Below are 19,537 nucleotides of genomic sequence, written 5' to 3'. Positions count from 1 at the left end.
CCGGCCCACACACACACACACACACACACACACACACACACACACACACACACACACACACACACACACACACACATATGGTTATGCGCGTATTGTTCTTGCGTATTCCTCGACCTTTGCGTACCTGTGTCTCTCCCACGACCTTGCTGATTGAACCTTCTCCCTGACCTTGGCACATCTCGTTCTGTTCCTTCCGCACTTTTCGTCCGTCCTTTTTGCCATATTTTCGGTCTCAGGACCTTAGGACCTTAATTGCCATTTGTCTTTGATTTGTCGCCGTCAGTTCTTTCCATTTGTTTTGCAATCTTTTCATTTGTGATTTACTTTTCCTGCAATATGGCTCGGCGATCTGTTGCGGCCTTCTCTTGGCCTGGTTTGGTCGCGCACGGTCACGGACCAACTGTAAAACGTGTTTCGTACGTGTTCCGACTTCTGTCTCGGGCAGACAGGTCCTTGTTGGTAAATTGTGTGGGAGTTTCGGAGCTTCGTTTGCTGTACACGAGCTTTGGCTGTGACTGCCCTGTCTTTTTTTTTTTTTTTTGTATATAATAAATGCGGTCCTGTATCACTGTTCTGGACAATAAGACATTAATAGATATAAATAATTGGGAAAGATATACGTTCATATAACACGAACACGTAAATCAGATATCGACTCAAAAACATCAACAAAACAGATATCAGATAGAGAGATAAAACAAAATTAACATGAATACTAAGACCAAATGTACACAAGAAGTACATTTTTTTTATTAGAAAAGACCGACACCAGTAAACAAGAGATAGACAGCCAGTCTATTCATCCCATTAAGGGCACTGATTACGAGCCTATTAGTTAATCCTTGAAGGGACACAAATTACAAGCTTTTGGGATAATCCTTGGGCGTAATAATCAGAGCATCATCACCGCCGTAGCACTCATCATCACGTCACAATAGCAACAAGCACAACCAGTAACACACAGCTTTAACCATAACAGCTTTCAGTACCGGGAACGGAACCAGTATGAAGGATGGGAATCCGACTACCACAGTGGCTACAGGTATGGCACTTTGTTGGCGGCACCGTCGACCACGTGTTCGGTTGCCATGTGTCTTGTGTCACGTGTTTTTTTATTTATTTTTTTCTCCCTTGGCGTCTCGTTGCGTTGGTGATGTAGTAAACGATTGTTAGAAGACTTTTTCTCTCCTTTGTGTGGCCATGCGTGCGGTACAAGCCTGTGAGTATTGGGTCTTGTATCGCGCCTGGGGTATTCAGGGCGATATGCCGGATGCCCACTCGTATGGCTTCTGATTCTGTGTGCATTTTGTGAGGCATGTTGGGCGTCCCTCACCAACAGTGGGTTTATAGTATTATCTTTCCTTTTACATGACTTCTGTTGCATTGGTACCCAGCGCCGCATAGTGATTCGTGCAGTATGCGTGTACCGTTTATATATATATATATATATATATATATATATATATATATATATATATATATATATATATATATATGTATATATATGTATATATATGTATATATATATGTATATATATATGTATATATATGTATTATATGTATACTATTATATGTAATGTTATATATATATATCTATATATATATATATATATCTCATACAATTATATACATATATATACATATATACATCCATATAATTACATATTTCATTTTTTTTAAACTTAATAACATATAACTTTTTTATTAATATAAATTTCTTTGTATTTTCTTTATTTTATATATATGTAATTATATATGTATTATATATATTATATAATATATATTATATTATATATTATGACATATATATAATATATAGTATATTTAAATATCTATTATATATATATATATATAATTATATAATATGTATATATTATAATGTATATATATTATTATTATATGTATATTATATATATATAATATTATTTTTATATATTTATAATATATATATAATATTTTTAAATTATATATTATTTTTTTTTTTTTTTTTTTTTTTTTTTTTTTTTTTTTTTTTTTTTTAATCCATGATTATACTTAAAATGATTTTGATGATGATTACACTGTATTTTTTTTTGTGTGATCTTTTTTATTATTGTTGATGTTATTTGATTATTATTATCATCATAAAATTCACCAGAGCTAGTTTGGTACCATCTTCAATATCATCAACATCATTATCATCATTAATATTATCTAGTTTGTTTTACTTTTTTTTCTCATTGTTCGAAATGATATCCTGCTCCACATCATCATCATTAGTGTCGTCATCATCATCCTTATGATATTTTTTAAAATTATTTTTTTTGTCATTATTGTTGTAGTTGTTACAGTTGTTGTTACAGTAGTTGTTATAGTAATGATAATTTTAACAATCACGAGCACCTTGCATATGCACAGACTCGCACTCAAACACGCACGGGATGTATTTATCCACATCCGCGTTCGAGGTTACGAAAACGTGCAACAGACAGGTTTGACTGCATTGCTTCCCTCGCCATGTGGAGACGGACGGCGTTCACGGTGGAATCTTAAGAATGCCCTGGAAAAAAAAAGAAGTGAAGCGAAGTAGTGCGAAAAACGGGGGATGGAACAAGAAAACGAGAGGACGAATTGAGGGAGGAATGAAAACGAGAGACGAATAGAGGAATGGAAAGGAGAGACGAATTAAGGGAGAAGTGAAAACGGGAGACGAATAGAGGAATGGAAAGGAGAGCGAATTGAGGGAGAAGTGAAAACGAGAGGCAGGAGATTGGAATTTTGTATATAACAAGATTTTTTTTTCTTTTTTTCTTTTTCTTTTACCAAGTGTGTGATTTTGGTCACGTTTGTCATCGTGCATATTTTGACGTTCGTTCTTCGCCGCCTTCCCTCTTTCTGATCTTCGTTATTATTGTCCTTTTCCCTCCTTCCTTATTTATTCCTCCTCCTTTTCCTCCTCCCTTATTTATTCCTCCGCTTTTCCTTTTCTTTCTTTCTCTCTTTCTCTCTCGTTATTCTTGTTCTTCCTTCTCCGCCTAATTCTATTCCTCCTCTTCCTCTTCCTCTTCCTCTTCCTCTTCCTCTTCCTCTTCCTCCTCTTCCTCCTCCTTCTCCTCCTCCTCCTCCTCCTCTTCCTCCTCCTCCTCCTCCTCCTCTTCTTCTCCTCCTCCTCCTCCTCTTCCTCCTCCTCCTCCCCCTTCTCCTCCTCCTCCCTCCTCCTCCTCCTCCTCCTCCTCCTCCTCCTCCTCCCCCTCCTCCTTCTCCTCCTCATCATCATCATCATCACACTCATCATCATCATCATCATCCCCCCCCCAATTCCTCCTCCCCCCTCCTCCTTCTTCTTTTTCCCCCTCTTCCTCCTCTTCCTTCTCCTCCTCCTCCTCCTCTTCTCCTCTTCTTCTCCTCCTCCTCCTCCTCCTCCTCATCATCATCATCATCATCATCATCATCATCATCATCATCATCATCCCTCATCATCCCCCCCCAATTCCTTCCTCCTCCTCCTTCTTCTTTTCCTCCTCTTCCTCCTCTTCCTCCTATTCTTTTCTCCTCCTCCTCCTCCTCCCTTTTCCCCTTCTTTTCCTCCTCCCCCTCCCCCTCCCCTCCCCTCGCCTCTCTTACTCCTCCTCCTCCCCCTCCTCCCTCCTCCTCTATCTCTTCCTCCTCCTCTATCTTTCCTCCCCCTCCTCCCCTCCTCCTTCTCCTTTTTTCCTCCTCCTTTCCCCTCCTCCTCCCCCTCCCCCCCTCCTCCTCCCCCTCCCTTCCCCCTCTTCCTCCTCCTCCTCCTCCTCCCTTCCCCCCCTCTTCCCCCCTCTTTTTCCCCCCTTTCCCCCTCTTCCTCCCCCTCCCCCCCTCCCCCTCCTCATATCATCATCATCTCCCCCCCCCAATTTCCTCCCCTCCCCTTCTTTTCCTCCCCCTTCCTCCTTTTTTTCCTCTTCCTTCTCCTCCTCCCTCCCCCTCCTCCTACTCCCCCCCCCCCCCCCCCGCTCTCACTTTTTTCCCACTTCTTTTTCTCCCTTTTTTTCTTGCTGTTCCCCTCTTCCCGCTGAATACCGCGTCACAGATTCCAGCACACGCGTTCCCACAGCCTCGCAAACCCTCAGACGAGCCTGGGGAAGGAAGGGGGGGGGGATAAGAAGAAACACCTCCCCCCCCCCCTCCTCCTCCTCTTATTCCTCCCATCCACCTCCTCGTGTGCTTTCGCTTTCTTTTTCTTTCTCGTCTCTGTCTCTGTCCCCTCTCTGTCTCTGTTTCTTCTCTCTTCCTCTCTCTCTCTCTCTCCTTTACTCACTCTCTCTCTCTCTTCTCTCCTCCTCCCTCCCTCCCTCCCTCCCCCCCCCCTCCTCCCTCCCTCCCTCCTTCTCCTCCTTCCCTCCCCCTCTTTCCCTCTCTCCCTCCCCCCCCCTCCCTCCCCCTCTCCTCCTCTCTCTCCTTCCCCTTTACTTTCTCTTCTTCCTGGACGCGCATCTCTTCCCACCAGCTTCACCTCCCCATCCGCCTGCAGCTACTCCTCATCTCCCCCCTCCTCCTCCTCCTCCTCGTCCTTGTTCTCCTCCTCCTCCTCCTCCTCCTCCTCCTCCTCCTCCTTCTCTTTCTCCTTCTCCTTCTCCTTCTCTTCCTCCTCCTCCTCCTCCTCCTCCTCCTCCTTCTCTTCCTCTTCCTCCTCTTCCTCGTCCTCCTCCATTTGCTCCTCGTCCTCCTTTTCCTCCTTTTCCTCCTCTTCCTGCCCCCTCCCCCTCCCCCTCTTACTTCATCCCCCCTCCCCCCTTCCTTCAGGCGTCATGTATCCCTGTTATGGTCAGGTCGCTCGTTGCCTTAGAAGAGGGGGAGGGAGGGAAGGAGGGAGGGTGTGATGGAGGGAGGGAAGGAGGGGGATGAGAAAGGTGGAAAGAGAGGGTATAGTGTGATGAGAGGAGGAAGGAAGGAGGGAAAGAGGGAGGGAGGGAGGGAAGAAAGGAGGGAGGGAGGATTAAGGAGGGAGGGAGGGAGGGAAGGAAGGAGGGAAGGAAGGAGGGAGGGAGGAGAGGAGGGAGGGAGGGAGGAAATGAATGTGTGAAGCCGACTTTGGTGTTGTCTATATTTGTGTGTGGTTGTCTTCTCATTTCTGGTTTCTGTTGCATATAGAAGCATCTAGTTTTGTTCGTCGCCTCGTGGTGTGTGTGTGTGTGTTTGCTGCACATGCTGTGTTTATCTTATTTTTATTTTATTTTTTATTTTTGTTTGTGTACCTGTCGATTTGTGTTTGAATGTTGTTCATCCGATGTGCATTCCTTTCAAGTTCGTCGACTCGGTTATTGTGTGTTGTTCAAAAATGTTCCTATGGTTTGTTATGTATTGTTCAAAGATGTTCATAAGGTGTGTTACGTATTGTTCATAGAAGCTCGTAAGGTGTGTATGCACGCGCGTGAGTATCCTTGACTGTGTATACGTGCGGTTTCCCTTGCTTTGCCGGCTGTCTCTGTACCTGTCTGCCTATGCAACACATGCAGATGCAATCCCCCAGACCTTGTTTCAATGTTGGTCATGATGTTGTTGTCATTGCAGACGTGACGTGCGTCCTTAAGTGTCATCGTTACACTGCTTCTTCTCTCTCTCAAGGTACCGTTGAAGTCCTCGCCCTTTTGCCCGCGCTGCTCCGCTCTCACACTCTCCCGCGGCCTTATTCATTTGTTCTCCTTTTTCCCTTTCTTTTTCCTTTGCGCACTTTCTTCCCCCGTTCGTCTTTTTTTTTCTTCTTAATTCCGCTCGCATAATTTCTCGCTCGAATGTTTAGCGCTGCCTCTGACGTCTTCCTTTGTTTAGCAGACCTTGGAAACCCATTTCCCCCTTTTGCGTTTCCGTTAATGCGTCTTTCCTCGACTGGCATGTGTCTTTGGCTTCGGCTTCGGCTTCTGGGCTTGTTTTGATAAACTTCTGCTAACGATCTCTGGTAACGATACTCGCTCCTCCTCCGCTGCTAATTGATTTTGATAAAACTTTAATTGTTATTTCTAGGCTTGCGATTGGTTGTCGTCTGCTTCTCCCCCATTCTGTATTTTTTCTTCTTCGACTTCCTTTATATTCTTTCTCTATCTCCTCCTCCTGTATATCCTCCTCCCTCCTCCTCCCTTTTCCTCCCTCTTCCTCCTCCTCCCTTTTCCTCCCTCTTCCTCCTCCTCCTCCCTCTTCCTCCTCCTCCTCCCTCCTCCTCCTCCTCCTCCTCCTCCTCCTCCTCCTCCTCCTCCTCCTCCTCCTCCTCCTCCCTCTTCTTCTTCTTCTTCTTCTTCTTCTTCTTCTTCTTCTTTTTTTTTTTTTTTCTTTTTCTTTTTCTTTTTCTTTTTCTTTTTCTTTTTCTTCTTCTTTTTCTTCTTCTTCTTCTTCTTCTTCTTCTTCCTCCTTCTCCTCTTCCTCTATCTCCTCCTCCTCTTCCTCTATCTCCTCCACCCCCTCCTCCTCCTTCGCCTCCTCCTCCTCCTCCTCCTCCTCCTCCTCCTCCTCCTCCTCCTCCTCCTCCTCCTCCTCCTCCTCCTCCTCCCTCTTCTTCTTTTTCTTTTTGTTTTTCTTTTCTTCTTTTTCTTCTTCTTCTTCTTCTTCTTCTTCTTCTTCTTCTTCTTCTTCTTCTTCTTTCTTCTTCTTCTTCTTCTTCTTCTTCTTCTTCTTCTTCTCCTCCTCCTCTTCCTCTATCTCCTCCACCTCCTCCTCCTCCTCCTCCTTCTCCTCCACCTCCTTCTCCTCCTCCTCCTCCTCCTCCTCCTCCTCCTCCTCCTCCTCCTTTTCCTCCTCCTTTTCCTCCTCCTTTTTCCTCCTCCTTTTCCTCCTCCTCCTCCTCCTCCCCCCTCCCCCCCTCCTCCTCCTCAATTAATCCTCCGGCAGTGAAGCCCGATCTGCATGCAAGCTCAGCTTCAAAGCTTTTATTTTTATACAGTGATACCGTGCATGAATTTCCTCCGATGCTAACGGTGCATGTATCTTATCATTTAAGTTATAAGTTCTTAGAAGCGGAATTAATGATATTATGGTATTTGCGTTTTGCTCTAGACTAATCACTGCTTATTATAATTAGGTTTGTTTTTGTTTGTAACAGGTAAGTAACGAGTTTTGTGACATGTTTTATGGGTATCATCGCCCTCTCCCACTTCTTTCCTTCCCACGCTTCCTCCCTCTCTCTCTTTATCTCTCTCTATCTGTCTCTCTATCTATCTCCTCCTCCTCCTCCTCCTCCTCCTCCTCCTCCTCCTCCTCCTCCTCCTCCTCCTCCTCCTCCTCCTCCTCCTCCTCCTCCTCCTTCTTCTTTTCTTCTTCTTCTTCTTCTTCTTCTTCTTCTTCTTCTTCTTCTTCTTCTTCTTCTTCTTCTTCTTCTTCCACTTCCTCTTCCTCTTCCTCTTCCACTTCCTCTTCCTCTTCCTCTTCCTCTTCCTCTTCCTCTTCCTCTTCCTCTTCCTCTTCCTCTTCCTCTTCCTCTTCCTCTTCCTCCTCCTCCTCCGTTCTACGTATCTATCTGTCTATCTGCCTACCTGTCTACCTACCGATCTATCTGTCTGTCACTCACTTTTTGTTCTTTATTTTGTTTCTGTTCCTCCCTCCCTCCCTCCCTCTTCCTCCCCCTCCTTCCCTCTCCCTCCTTCCCTCTCTCTCCCTCCCTCCCTCCTTCCGTCCTTCCCTCTCTCCATCCTTCTCTCTCCCTCCCTCCTTCCCCCCCTCTCTCTCTCTCTCTCTCTCTCTCTCTCTCTCTCTCTCTCTCTCTCTCTCTCTCTCTCTCTCTCTCTCTCTCTCTCTCTCTCTCTCTCTCTCTCTCTCTCTCTCTCTCTCTCTCTCCTCCCTCCCTCCCTCCCTCTCTCTCTCTCTCTCTCTCTCTCTCTCTCTCTCTCTCTCTCTCTCTCTCTCTCTTCTCCCTCCTCCTCTCCTCCCTCTCTCTCCCTCCTTCCCTCCCTTCCTCTCTCTCCCCCTCCTTCCCTCCCTCTCTCTCCCTCCCTCCCTCCCTCCCGCTCTTTCCCTCCTACCCACCCAGAAGTTTTGAACCTGTTTGTGACGGGACTGAGGCGAGGGGAGAGGGGAAGAGAAGGATAAGGAGGAGAAGGAGAAGAAGAAGGGGGAGGAGGAGAAGGAGGGAGGGGGAGGAGAGAGGATAAGGCGAGAGGGGAAACGAAAGGGGGAGAGGGAGAGGAGGGAGAAGGAGGGAGGGAAGTAAAAGGTGAGGGGGGGGGGGAGCACACTGCCAAATAGCACCATATGATAAGGACCGATAAGATGATGAAGGTGATAAGGCATATGCCGCTGGCCACCTGGTGATTGGTCTGCGTGCGGATGGAATAGATGGATATTGATGGAGAGGGAGAGGGAGAGAGAAGAGAGGGAGAGGGAGAGAAGAGAGGGAGAGGAGAGGGAGGGAAAGATAGGGAGTGAGGTGAGGGGAGGAATAGAGGATAGAGAGGAGAGGGAGAGGAGAGAGAAAGAGAAGTGAGGGAGAGGGAGAGAGAAAAGAGAAGTGAGGGAGAGGGAGAGAGAAAAGAGAAGTGAGGGAGAGGGAGAGAGAAAAGAGAGGGAGAGAGAGGAGAGAGATAGAGAGAAGAGAGGGAGAGAGAGGGGAATAGATAGATAGATAGATAGATAGATAGATAGATAGATAAATACATAGAGAGAGAGAGAGATAGAGATAGAGAGAGAGAGAAGAGAGAGAGAGAGAGAGAGAGAGAGAGAGAGAGAGAGAGAGAGAGAGAGAGAGAGAGGGAGGGAGGGAGGGAGGGAGGGGGGGATCAAAGAAGACGAAAATGGCTTTGAATGAAAACAAAGTTGCTATCAATCTCGGATGACTTCATAGTGTTGTTGTAGCCTTATCTTATCAGCGAGAGCCCAGTAATTACGAACGAATGCCCCGGGTCGCCTGAGGGGGGCGGGGGAGGGGGGGGGCAGGGGACGAGGGCCTTGCTCGTCGTGGCTGCTATTGCCTCTCTCTGCTCTTTTCTTTTCCTCTCTCTTAATTCCTCTCTACTCTTTTTAATCCTCTCTTTACTCATCTCTTCCCTTCTCTTTTGATTCCTTTCTTTACTCCTCTCTTCTCTTCTTCTCCTTTGATTCCTTTCTTTACTCCTCTCTTCCCTTCTCTTTTGATTCCTTTCTTTACTCCTCTCTTCTCTTCTCTTTTTTAATCTTTTCTTTTACTCTTCTCTTTGCGTCTTCGGTTTTTAATCCTGCCTCTGCTCCTCTGTTTTTCTTTATTTACTCCTCTATTTATTTCTCTTTTTTTCTCTTCTTTTTCCATTTTATCCCGTCCCATTCCTTTTCTCTTCTCATCCCTATCCCCCTTCCCTGTCCCGCTTTCTTTTCCTTTCCTCTTTCCCCTCTTCTCCCCCTCTCCTCCCCCTCCCTTGTTCCCTTCCCGTAACCTTCCCTTTCCCCTCATCCCCCATCGCCTCAGTTTCCCCTCATCTCCGCATCTCCTCCATTTCCTCTCACCCCCTCCCTTTCCCCTCATCTCTTCTAATCCCTCTTCCCTCAACTTCCTCTTCCCCTCTTATCCATTTTCCCACTTTCCTTCCCCCCTGCTCCTTCCTTTCCCCTCACCGCCTTTCGCCTTCCCCGCACTCCCTTTCCTCTCTCTCTCTCCTCATCCCTTTCTTTGTACATCCGTTCTTCTCATCACCTTCCCCTTCATTTCCCCTTATCCAGTCCCCTCCCTTTCCCCTTATCCCCTCCCCAACCTTTCCCCTCACCCCCTTTACTTCCCTTTCCCCTCTTTCCATTTCTCTCTCTCCCCTCACCCCCGTCCTCTCCCTGTCCCCTCATCCATCTCTCCCCTCACCCCCTTCCCCTCCCTCTCCCCTCATCCATCTCTCCCCTCACCCTTCCCCTCCCTCTCCCCTCCTCCCCTTTCCCCTCACCCTTTCCCCTCCCTCTCCCCTCCTCCCCTTTCCCCTCGCCCTTCCCCTCCTCCCCGGGGCCAGGTGACAGCTTACCCATGGCTAAGCGGGAGGGCCGGGGTGCGCGAGGGGATAAATGCCCTCCGCAGGAAGCCGTACGAAGAAGCCCAGGATTACGTGGCCGCTCGTAATTGCGTGTGAGTTTGGTGCGGGCTAGGAGGAGGGGGTGGAGGGAGGGAAGAGGGAAGAGGGGAAAGGGGAAAGGGATGGGAGTTGCTGGTTCTGTGCCCCCTTTGCTCTTTCTTTCTCTCTCTCTCTCTCTCTCTTTTCTCTCTCTCTCTCTTTTCTCTCTCTCTCTTTTCTCTCTCTCTCTTTTCTCTCTCTCTCTTTTCTCTCTCTCTCTTTTCTCTTTCTCCTCTTTTCTCTCTCCTCTCTCTCTCTTTTCTCTCTCCTCTCTTTCTCTTTTCTCTCTCTCTCTCCTCTCTCCTCTCTCTCTCTCTCCTCTCTCTTCCTCTCTCTTCTTTCTTTCTCTCTCTTCTCTCTCTCTCTTTCTCTCTCTCTTCTCTCTCTCCTCTCTTCTCTCTCTCTCTCTTTCTCTCTTCTCTCTTTCTCTCTCTCTCTTTTTGCTCTCTTCTCTCTCTCTCTCTCTCTCTCTCTCTCTCTTCTCTCTCTTTCTTTCTCTCTCTCTCTCTCTCTCCTCTCTCTTCTCTCTTTCTCTTCTCTCTTTCCTCTCTCTCTTTCCTCTCTCTCTTTTCTCTCTCTCTCTTTTCTCTCTCTCTCTCTCTCTCTCTCTCTCTCTCTCTCTCTCTCTCTCTCTCTCTCTCTCTCTCAGGCAAAATTACTAACATCCCTCTCTCTCTTTTTTCTCTTTCATTCACCAAGAGTCGAATATCAGTTTATGTTTCGAAGCATCAAAACCAAATACAGTAATGTCCATGCTGTATACCCCCCCCTCTCTCTCTCTCTCCTTCACTCTGTCTCTCTCACACTCTCTCTAACTCTCTCTCTGTTTATCTTTCCCTCTCTCTTTCCCTTTCCTCTCCCTCCAGTAGCCACCCAGAGCACCCGTTCTCCCCCTTTCTCACTCTTTCTCACTCCGTTCTCCCCCTTTCTCACTCTTTCTCACTCCGTTCTCCCCCTTTCTCACTCTTTCTCACTCCGTTCTCCCCCTTTCTCACTCTTTCTCACTCTCGTTCTCCCCTTTCTCACTCTTTCTCACTCCGTTCTCCCTTTCTCACTCTTTCTCACTCCGTTCTCTCCCCTTTCCTCTCTCTTTCTCATCCTCCGTTCTCCCCTTCTCCTTTTCTCACTTTCTCTTATTTCATCTCTCCTTTCCCCCTCTCTTTCTCTCCTTCTCCCCTTCCATAGCCTCCGAGCACTCCGTTCTCCCCCTTTCTCACTCTTTCTCACTCTTTCTCTTTCCCTCTATTTTTCTTTCTCTCCTTCTCTCCCTCCAGTAGCCACACCCGTTCCCCCCCTTTCTCATTCTCTCTCTTTCCCCCTCTCTTTCTCTCCTTCTCTCCCTCCAGTAGCCATCCAGAGCACCCGTTCACCCCCTTTCTCATTCTCTCTCTTTCCCCCTCTCTTTCTCTCCTTCCCCCCCCTCCAGTAGCCATACAGAGCACCCGTTTCCCCCCCCCTTCTCATTCTCTCTCTTTCCCCCTATTTCTCTTTCTCTCCTTCCCCCCTTCCAATAGCCATCCAGAGCACCCGTTCTCCCCCCTTTCTCATTCTCTCTCTCTCCCTCTATTTCTCTTTCTCTCCTTCCCCCCTTCCAATAGCCATCCAGAGCACCCGTTCTCCCCCTTTCTCATTCTCTCTCTTTCCCCCTCTCTTCCCCCCCCCTCCAGTAGCCATCCGGAGCACCAAAACCATATAAAGTAGTGTCTTCAGTCCCCGCGTTATGTCGCCCTCATTTGTACTTCCCGGCGTGTTTTTGCCTTAGACATATTTTTCCCTTCTGTGTCGACCACCTGTTTGAAACAATTGGATTTGCTTTCGAGAGGCGATCAGCTGTTGTGTAACACGTGGGTCAGAAACCCGGCAAGTTGCAAGAAATGGGAGGAGTTGCAACGCAGATCCACGTGATGTTTGTCATGCATTGATCATATTTCCTTTTTTTTTCTCTTTTTTTTCAATCTTGCTTAACTTGCGCATGATATTCGGTGCATGGCGACGGTTTAGAGAGCAGGGCTATTCAACTATCATGAGCAAAGGCTGTATATGCAGAGGTCCGGATATATATTTTTACATGCAGTCATGAAAATAAAACCACCAATCAGAGTACTCCATGGTGTTCCCATATGATTTGATTTTATTTTATACTTTTTTTCTACAACGCTCTCAGGAGGTGCAGATTCGGATCGCCAGTGGATGAGCAGCCCTGGTTGAGAGTCTGTTCCTTTTATTATTTTTTAGGACGTATTATTGTACATCATATCATCATCAGTCATCGTCATCGTCATCACCATCATCATCATCATCATCATCATCATCATCATCATCATCTTCTTCTTCATCATCATCATCATCATCATCATCATCATCATCATCATCATCATCATCATCATCATCATCATCATCATCATCATCATCATCATCATCATCATCATCGTCATCAATATCATAATCATAATCATTGTCATTATTATTTTATTGTTATTATCATCAGTTTTATGTCATTGTTATTATTTTGTTGATGGTATTTTTGTTACCATTTTTTTTACTTTTACATATGTATTTACCCTCAAATATATCACCAATCTTCTTCCCATGTTTTATTGTTATTATTATCATCATTATCATTGTTTTCATCACTGTTATCGTTATTTTTATTATTGATTGATAACTGAATATTGATTTTTAATATTGTTGACAGTAATTACTATTATTGATATTGTTTTCGTTGCAGTAATGATTTTTCTACGATTGTGGTTATGTCTGTCATGGTTTATGACATTGGTGATTATTATTGTTCCTAGAATGATTTTATGATTATTTTGTTGTTATTGATATCATTGTTCCTGTTATCATAAAACAGTGGATTGATTGCTTGATTCTACTATTAATTTGAACAGTAGTAATCATTAATAGCTATTGTTCATGCGATATGCTTCTTAATTAGCATTATATGATAACAAACATACTAAAGCTTTTCTTGGTTCCCAACAGTTCGGCATACGACAGAGACCGGATGTCGCCCTACAGATCAGATCACCGTGGCCATTCCACGGCCAGCAATGGTTATTCATCGGGTGAGTTCTGGCACGAGAGGATAGGGGTAGGGCTCTGAAATCAAGATGTGATTTTAACATGTGTTTAGTCCATCAGTAAGGCTAATTTTTGAGCCTGGAATATGTTTTGTTAAAATGTGGTAAAGAATGTAATTACAAGATTGTATAGGAATGGGTTTTGTGGGGTTATATGAGCAGAAAGAGACTGTCAAGTATGGAATTATGGATAATGTTGAAGAGATGCTGTATGTATGTTCATGTAGGCAAAATGAAAAGACTTTTGTGCTAGGGTATATGATCATTTGATGGACAGTAAAGGAGTCACTGGTTAATATATTGTAATCAACCTTCATATTGCTATCCTTGAAGTATATGATATTTAGTTGATTATACATGCTGATCAGCCTTGCCCTCTTGCAGACAATGGATCCGTCGGGAGTGCCGAGGATGGTCCGACCTACGTCCTGGAGCACCTGGCCACCTTCAGAGTGTCGCCAGAATCAGACCTCGTATACCCCGCAGATGGGATGCGACGTCTTCTACACATGGAGAAAACCTCAGGAATCTGGACACAAAAGATGATGTTGCGGCTAGACAAGAAATGGGTTTGCATACAGTCACATGAAAATGGGGTGAGCGTCTGATAAGTAAAGTTTTTTCCCCTCCTTTTTTTTTACGAAAGCTATAAGTATGTCTGTTGTATGGAGACTTCATCTGTAGTATGTCTCTGATGTGTTCAAGTTGGATAAATTCTTGTGTTATATGAATGATTGTAATGGATGATGATAAGGATATAATAATAATATCTTCAGAATAATCTTCAATATAAGATATTTATAGTACCAAAAAGAGCACAGAAAAATTAATGACCTGATGTTCTATGAGAAATTATGGACATAATCAAGTTAGAACAATGATATCCTATGAAATAAAGGTTCACATCATTTAACTTATTTATTCAGTGTAAGAGTACAGCCATGAATAGACTTTCCAGAGGAAATGTACCTGCATTCAGTTATTTTTTTGGAGATGATGATGCACTTTCCTGTTTAGTGATGATTGAGGAGAGTGAACAGGTTGTTCATGATAATTATTTGATAACTGATAGGTTGTTGCAGATGATTATTATAATTATGTTAATCAGACATGTTACAATCAGCCCATCATAACCAACTTGTGGAGTGCATCTTTTCTAAATGTAGCATAGAATGCCTGTGTCCAGAGTTAAACTGATGTACAATTAAATCATGTTATAATTGCTGTGGTGTTATTCTATTTTTGTCTAACAATAATCATTTACTTATGACTTTATCTGTACATTAACCTTAGTCAAAGGTGAATTATTTTTCTAAATTATCAAAGAATTGGATGTTCCTCTGACCTTTTGTTTTATACGCAGGTGATGATAAGATAACATACTACAGTTATCATGAAGACAAACATTGTGGCACGAAATACCCTGTGAATAACACAGCTGGAGTATTATCATTAGCACTAGATATTTCTTCTCCTTACATATCTTGCAATAAACTAATTTCACATTCTCAGTGTTGATATATATATATATGTATTTTTTTCCCATGAGAAATAACTTATAGATGTATCATAATCTTATCTTAAAAGAATGATAAGAGATAAGGCTGAAATGTTCTACGAATCACAATTGGAATTCTGCTTGATATCACGTGCAATTAGGGAACACAAGTTGCTTTTATTGTCTTGGTTGTTGAATGAAAATCAGATCCTTTCTCTGGTTTCTTATTTTGCATATGCACTCTTCAGCATTATCGAGTAGCTAGAAGTTTTGAATGGAAAACAGCTCTTTCTATATTTTTGTATAACTTTGATGTCATCTTGTATACAGACTCATAGAGTTGATAAGATAAAAAGATTTTCAATTTATTAAGGAATTTGATCTGTCTTATGAAATATCAGGAAACAGATAGAATGCTATTCAGTAATGTACTATTGCTTTAGTCTATCTTATTGTATAAATGAATTTGGCAACAAATAGCCACTTTGAATCCGCATTTACAATTGATATTTTCATCTTTATTTTATTATTGTCACAGTATTTGTATGCTAATTTATGTAGTTATCTATGATTTTAGGTAATAGGTATGACTGAACTGTGTTGCAATCTTTTCAATTAACTTTTTTCAACTTTTATATTATTGTGAGGTCATTCATTTGGCCGTAGCAGAGATTCTTTTCAAGTCTAGCTGACCAATAACTATGATGTCTGTAATTTATTTCACATAATCATTTGATTATGTTTTGAGTCAGCAGTTGTTACTTCTCTTTGCATAACAGTTGAACAGTTCAACATTCTTATAACCATTACTGTTCTTGCTTGACACAAGTATTTCCAGGGACATTATTTGAAAGTTCCTATATGGGACCAAATATTCTTTGATAAGGCAAAGAGAAATTAGCAGAAATTGCTTACTCTGTCAGAGTACTTAAACACAGTAAACTTTCAACAGTGCTTTTGTTGTTGTAGCTTGAAAGCTGGCACCCATTGGCTGCCCTCCCCCCCCAAATGCCACCGCTGATTATGCAATATGTTTATTGCAACTCTAACTTGATTGTCCATTTTCTTGTCATTTGTGTCTGTAAAAGTATTCCATGATTCCATCCTTGCCCTGAAAATTACCTCTTTGCCTTACTTTCTTCTGTTTTAGGACACTGTGGAAAAGTTCCCTATGGAGTTGATAAGGGAGCCAACAGCATTTACAAGCGAAGACCCAAAAGAGCTGTACAACAATATTTTCATCTTCATTGTGGCGGAAGATCCTAAGCGTAACTACCAAAACCCAACAGAAATGCATATTTTCCAGGTAAGGAAAGATATTCTGAAGACAAGTGATGTTAATATCAAGATCTGAACTTTTAAGCTGTTGAATCACTCTTATAGTGTAGTTTACACAATTTACAAATGTCATCCCAATCTGAGGAGAATACTTACCAGGTTTTTATGGTTATTATTGAAAATGAATATTGCTTTGGAGGACTGTTGAGAGGGATTTTGTCATCGGGATTCATTTCTCTCAGGCCTCTTTTCCTTTCCCTTTAATGATCCTGTTTTTATCCAGTATGGTCTTATTTATGATCTCAAGAAATTTGTAGGTTCAGAGACCCTCAGTCGCTTAGAACCAGGGAAATTCCCGGCCTATTTTTACTCAAGGACCCCACTCCCTTGCATAGGCCTTGGTGATTTGCCATGAAGGTCGAAATAAGTGCTGGCTGTTTGATAACTAGACACATGACTTTACAAATTACCAACTTGGAAGAAAATTAGTATTTAATCCAATTGGTATTTGCTGCATTATGTGCAGGCAGTACTGTTTGCCACAATCATGCAAAGCCATTCAAAAAGTGGCAGGCTTTTTTCCTATAACTTTTCATTATAAGTGGGACGTATGTTGTGTCCGCTAATATGTCTGTTACTGCATGGCAATTTTCCACTTGCCATACCTATGATACCCCCATACCCCTATACCCTCATTCCCCATGTAAGCTCTCCACTCCTTTTGTTTATCCATTTGCTAACAGGATATGAATCTTTTCAGTATGAGTGACCTTGTGCAAATGTTTGTGATATGTGAACTGGATATAGAAATTGTTTAGGAAGGCAAAAGAAAAACGGTTAATATTCTGACTTTTACTTTCCTTTAGATGAAATTTCATATAACTGAGATTGGATTTGTTTAGAGGGCAGGTATAAGATATCTAAAATTTAATGTATAGTTTTCCGGATCCAAATATAAGGTTTTAATAATACTGAAAGTTATTATTATAAACCACACTTTGTAATGATAAATTAAAGTTTCAATATCAGATTTAGGGAGATGTTAATGCTGAATATCTATATCTTTCATGGCTCCTGCATGTGAGCATTTTATTATAATCATAAGTGGAACGCCTACATACAAAGTAATCAAGTAATCAGCCATTTATCATACATTTTTTTATATGTAAGGGAGATGTTATCAACTGGTTAATGTGTAAATTTTTGTATATCTTGCTCACTTCAGGATGCAATGTAAATATATTTGTCTGAAATAATACCATCTCTAACATGGAATGTCTGAGAAGAAGTACCGAGAAATAAGTCCTGATTCAGTCTTCCTCCGCCTCCCCCTTTCCTCTTTGTTTTCCTTTTCCATCCCCTCTTTCTGATTCTCTTGCATTCCTACATAATTAAACATGAATGACTATGCTGTATGTAAATAACAGAAATATCTGATGTCTTAGGTATTAGACGTATGTTTTTCATTTATACTAAATGAGGCATTTTACTTTTTTTCATAATACATTATTACAAACTGACATGAATAGCAGAGAGTGGCAACACATTGTCAAGGCCTGCAAGATAATTTGTGTCATTATTATTATTGCATCATTGTACTATGGGAACAAGTGATAGGGTTAGTAGTGCAAGGGCTAGTGTTTGGAAAATACAGTTATATGTCGTAATATATATTACATGTTCAGGTAAATTATTGAGGCATCTCAGTGAGAATGTGGTTGATAATAGGAGTTGAAATATTTTGAAAGAATTCCTCCAGATGGGAAGATTTCTTGAATATTTTATGATTATTTAGTCAATTCTTTCCATTTGGATGAATCTTCTCAGAAGATTTCCTCTCATCTCATTAATTCTGTATTAGGGTGTGGTTTTGGGTGTGGATGTGGTTGTGTACAATTCATGTTTAGTGTTTCTCCTTTATTCATTGTTTTTTTTTTTTTTTTCTTTATTGAATAGTTTTGCTTCATATCATTTCATAGTTTTTCTTGGGAAAAATGGAAAAATTTCCCTTGTTTACATTTTCAAGAATTCTTCATAAAGAATGTTCAGAATAATGACCCTGTGATTTCTCTCACAGTGCTTACGAATTAGCGCCAAAGATGTGGTGGAAGACATGAAGCTTTTCATGTCTGGCAAGGGAGTGCCTGGGCGAGGGCGAGCAGCCAGAGCCGGGCGTGGAGAGCACATCCCACCTCCCCCTCAGGAGCCAGCGCCTGAACCTCCACTGGGAATGAATGGATATCGAGCAGACTTCTGTAAGTACATTATTATGGCTTTTGGAAATTTGTTATTGTAGAGGAAAGGTATACATGGTGAAGTTGTTATGATAAAACTATCCAAGAAAAGTGCTCTACCTTTATCAATGTCATAAAGGTGTATTTACCATTGGGGTTTCATTTCTTTACACTTCTGATTATTGTACCTGCTTGATTGTTCTGAGTGAGTTACTCTTATGTGGAAAGACACATGTGACAGGTGGGTGATGACTGATTGCAGGTTGACAACTTTCTTGATTATGATAACTTGTAATAGAGCGATGTTATGCAGACATTTGGGATTCAGCCAATCGTCACCAAATTCTCAAGTGCATCCTTCCTTGATAAGAGATGCTTGAGCATTGGTTGGTATTTACTTCTGATGCATAATCTTTGTTGTTTCTTTAGAGTTGTTATTTTGCGTATTATATCAATTGCTGGAATGATGTACAGAATATATGGAAAGCTTTCACAATGGAAAGATACCTATGCTAGTGGAAAATAAGCATTTTCATCTGTATTTGGATGAAAACTGTAAATAACTATGAGAAGGAAATTATACTGTGGGGGCCTTTGTGATACAGCAGTAACAGAGTCTGCTCAGAGTCTGAGATGAGGAGAGACATCTGCTTCGGGTCATGTTTCCACATACCAGTTAAAAAGCTCTTTGAAAGGAGGTACCATTCAAGCCCTTGTGACATAGAACTGGGTCGTCAATTATGTTTGTGATTGTTGAGTGTGCAGAGTTATTTCTTGGAATAATAAAGCAAATTGTGTACTAATGGAACAGTGGATAAAGGTGTAAAGCTATTTGTGTGATAGATATCTAAAAGGTGGCCAGAGTTTGCCTGCTGTTGCAAAAACACTTGTATGGAAAACTTATCTTAATTTTGTGGCTAGTTGAAAATACCACATTTTTTAAAGTTGACTAAGTAAAAGTGATTTGTTTTATGCTCTCCTTGAGTTTTTCCCATTGCCTTTTTCTTTTGTTTATTCATCATTTGATATTTACCTCCTTTACCAACTTTCCCAACCTCCCTCCCCTGCTCTCTCTCTCTCTCTCTCTCTCTCTCTCTCTCTCTCTCTCTCTCTCTCTCTCTCTCTCTCTCTCTCTCTCTCTCTCTCTCTCTCTCCTTCCCTCCCTCTCCTTCCCTCCCTCTCCATCTCCTTCCCTCCTACTCCCTTCCTCCCAATATTCCTCCCTCCCTTTCCTCTCTCTTTCTCTCCCCTATTCCTCTCTCCCCTCTTTCCCTCTCCATCTCCCTTTACTTCCCCCTATCCCTCTCCCTTTACTTCCCCCTCTCCCTCTCCTCCCCTCCCCTTCTCCCTTTCCCCCTTTCACCCCTCCCCTCTCTCCTTCTCTCTCCTTCTCCTTCTCCTTCTCCTTCTCCTTCTCCTTCTCCCTCTCCCCCCTCT

General features: G+C 42.7%; 1 protein-coding gene across 1 annotated transcript in view; it reads left to right on the top strand.

Annotated features, from left to right (window-relative positions):
• Positions 1-979: 979 nt before the first annotated feature.
• LOC119573327 (epidermal growth factor receptor kinase substrate 8-like protein 2) overlaps positions 980-19,537 on the top strand; it is a gene marked incomplete at its 5' end in the record, with an annotated part of 70,840 nt that continues 52,282 nt past the window's right edge. Inside the window, 5 exon segments of the mRNA XM_037920508.1 lie at positions 980-1,042; positions 12,993-13,075; positions 13,475-13,686; positions 15,739-15,894; positions 17,944-18,121. Coding sequence (XP_037776436.1) covers positions 980-1,042; positions 12,993-13,075; positions 13,475-13,686; positions 15,739-15,894; positions 17,944-18,121 — 692 coding nt within the window.

Source organism: Penaeus monodon, chromosome 5 (assembly GCF_015228065.2).
Source record: "Penaeus monodon isolate SGIC_2016 chromosome 5, NSTDA_Pmon_1, whole genome shotgun sequence".
Taxonomy (NCBI): domain Eukaryota; kingdom Metazoa; phylum Arthropoda; class Malacostraca; order Decapoda; family Penaeidae; genus Penaeus; species Penaeus monodon.
The sequence above is the reverse complement of the archived record's forward strand: the minus strand, read 5'-3'. Positions and strand labels throughout refer to the sequence as shown.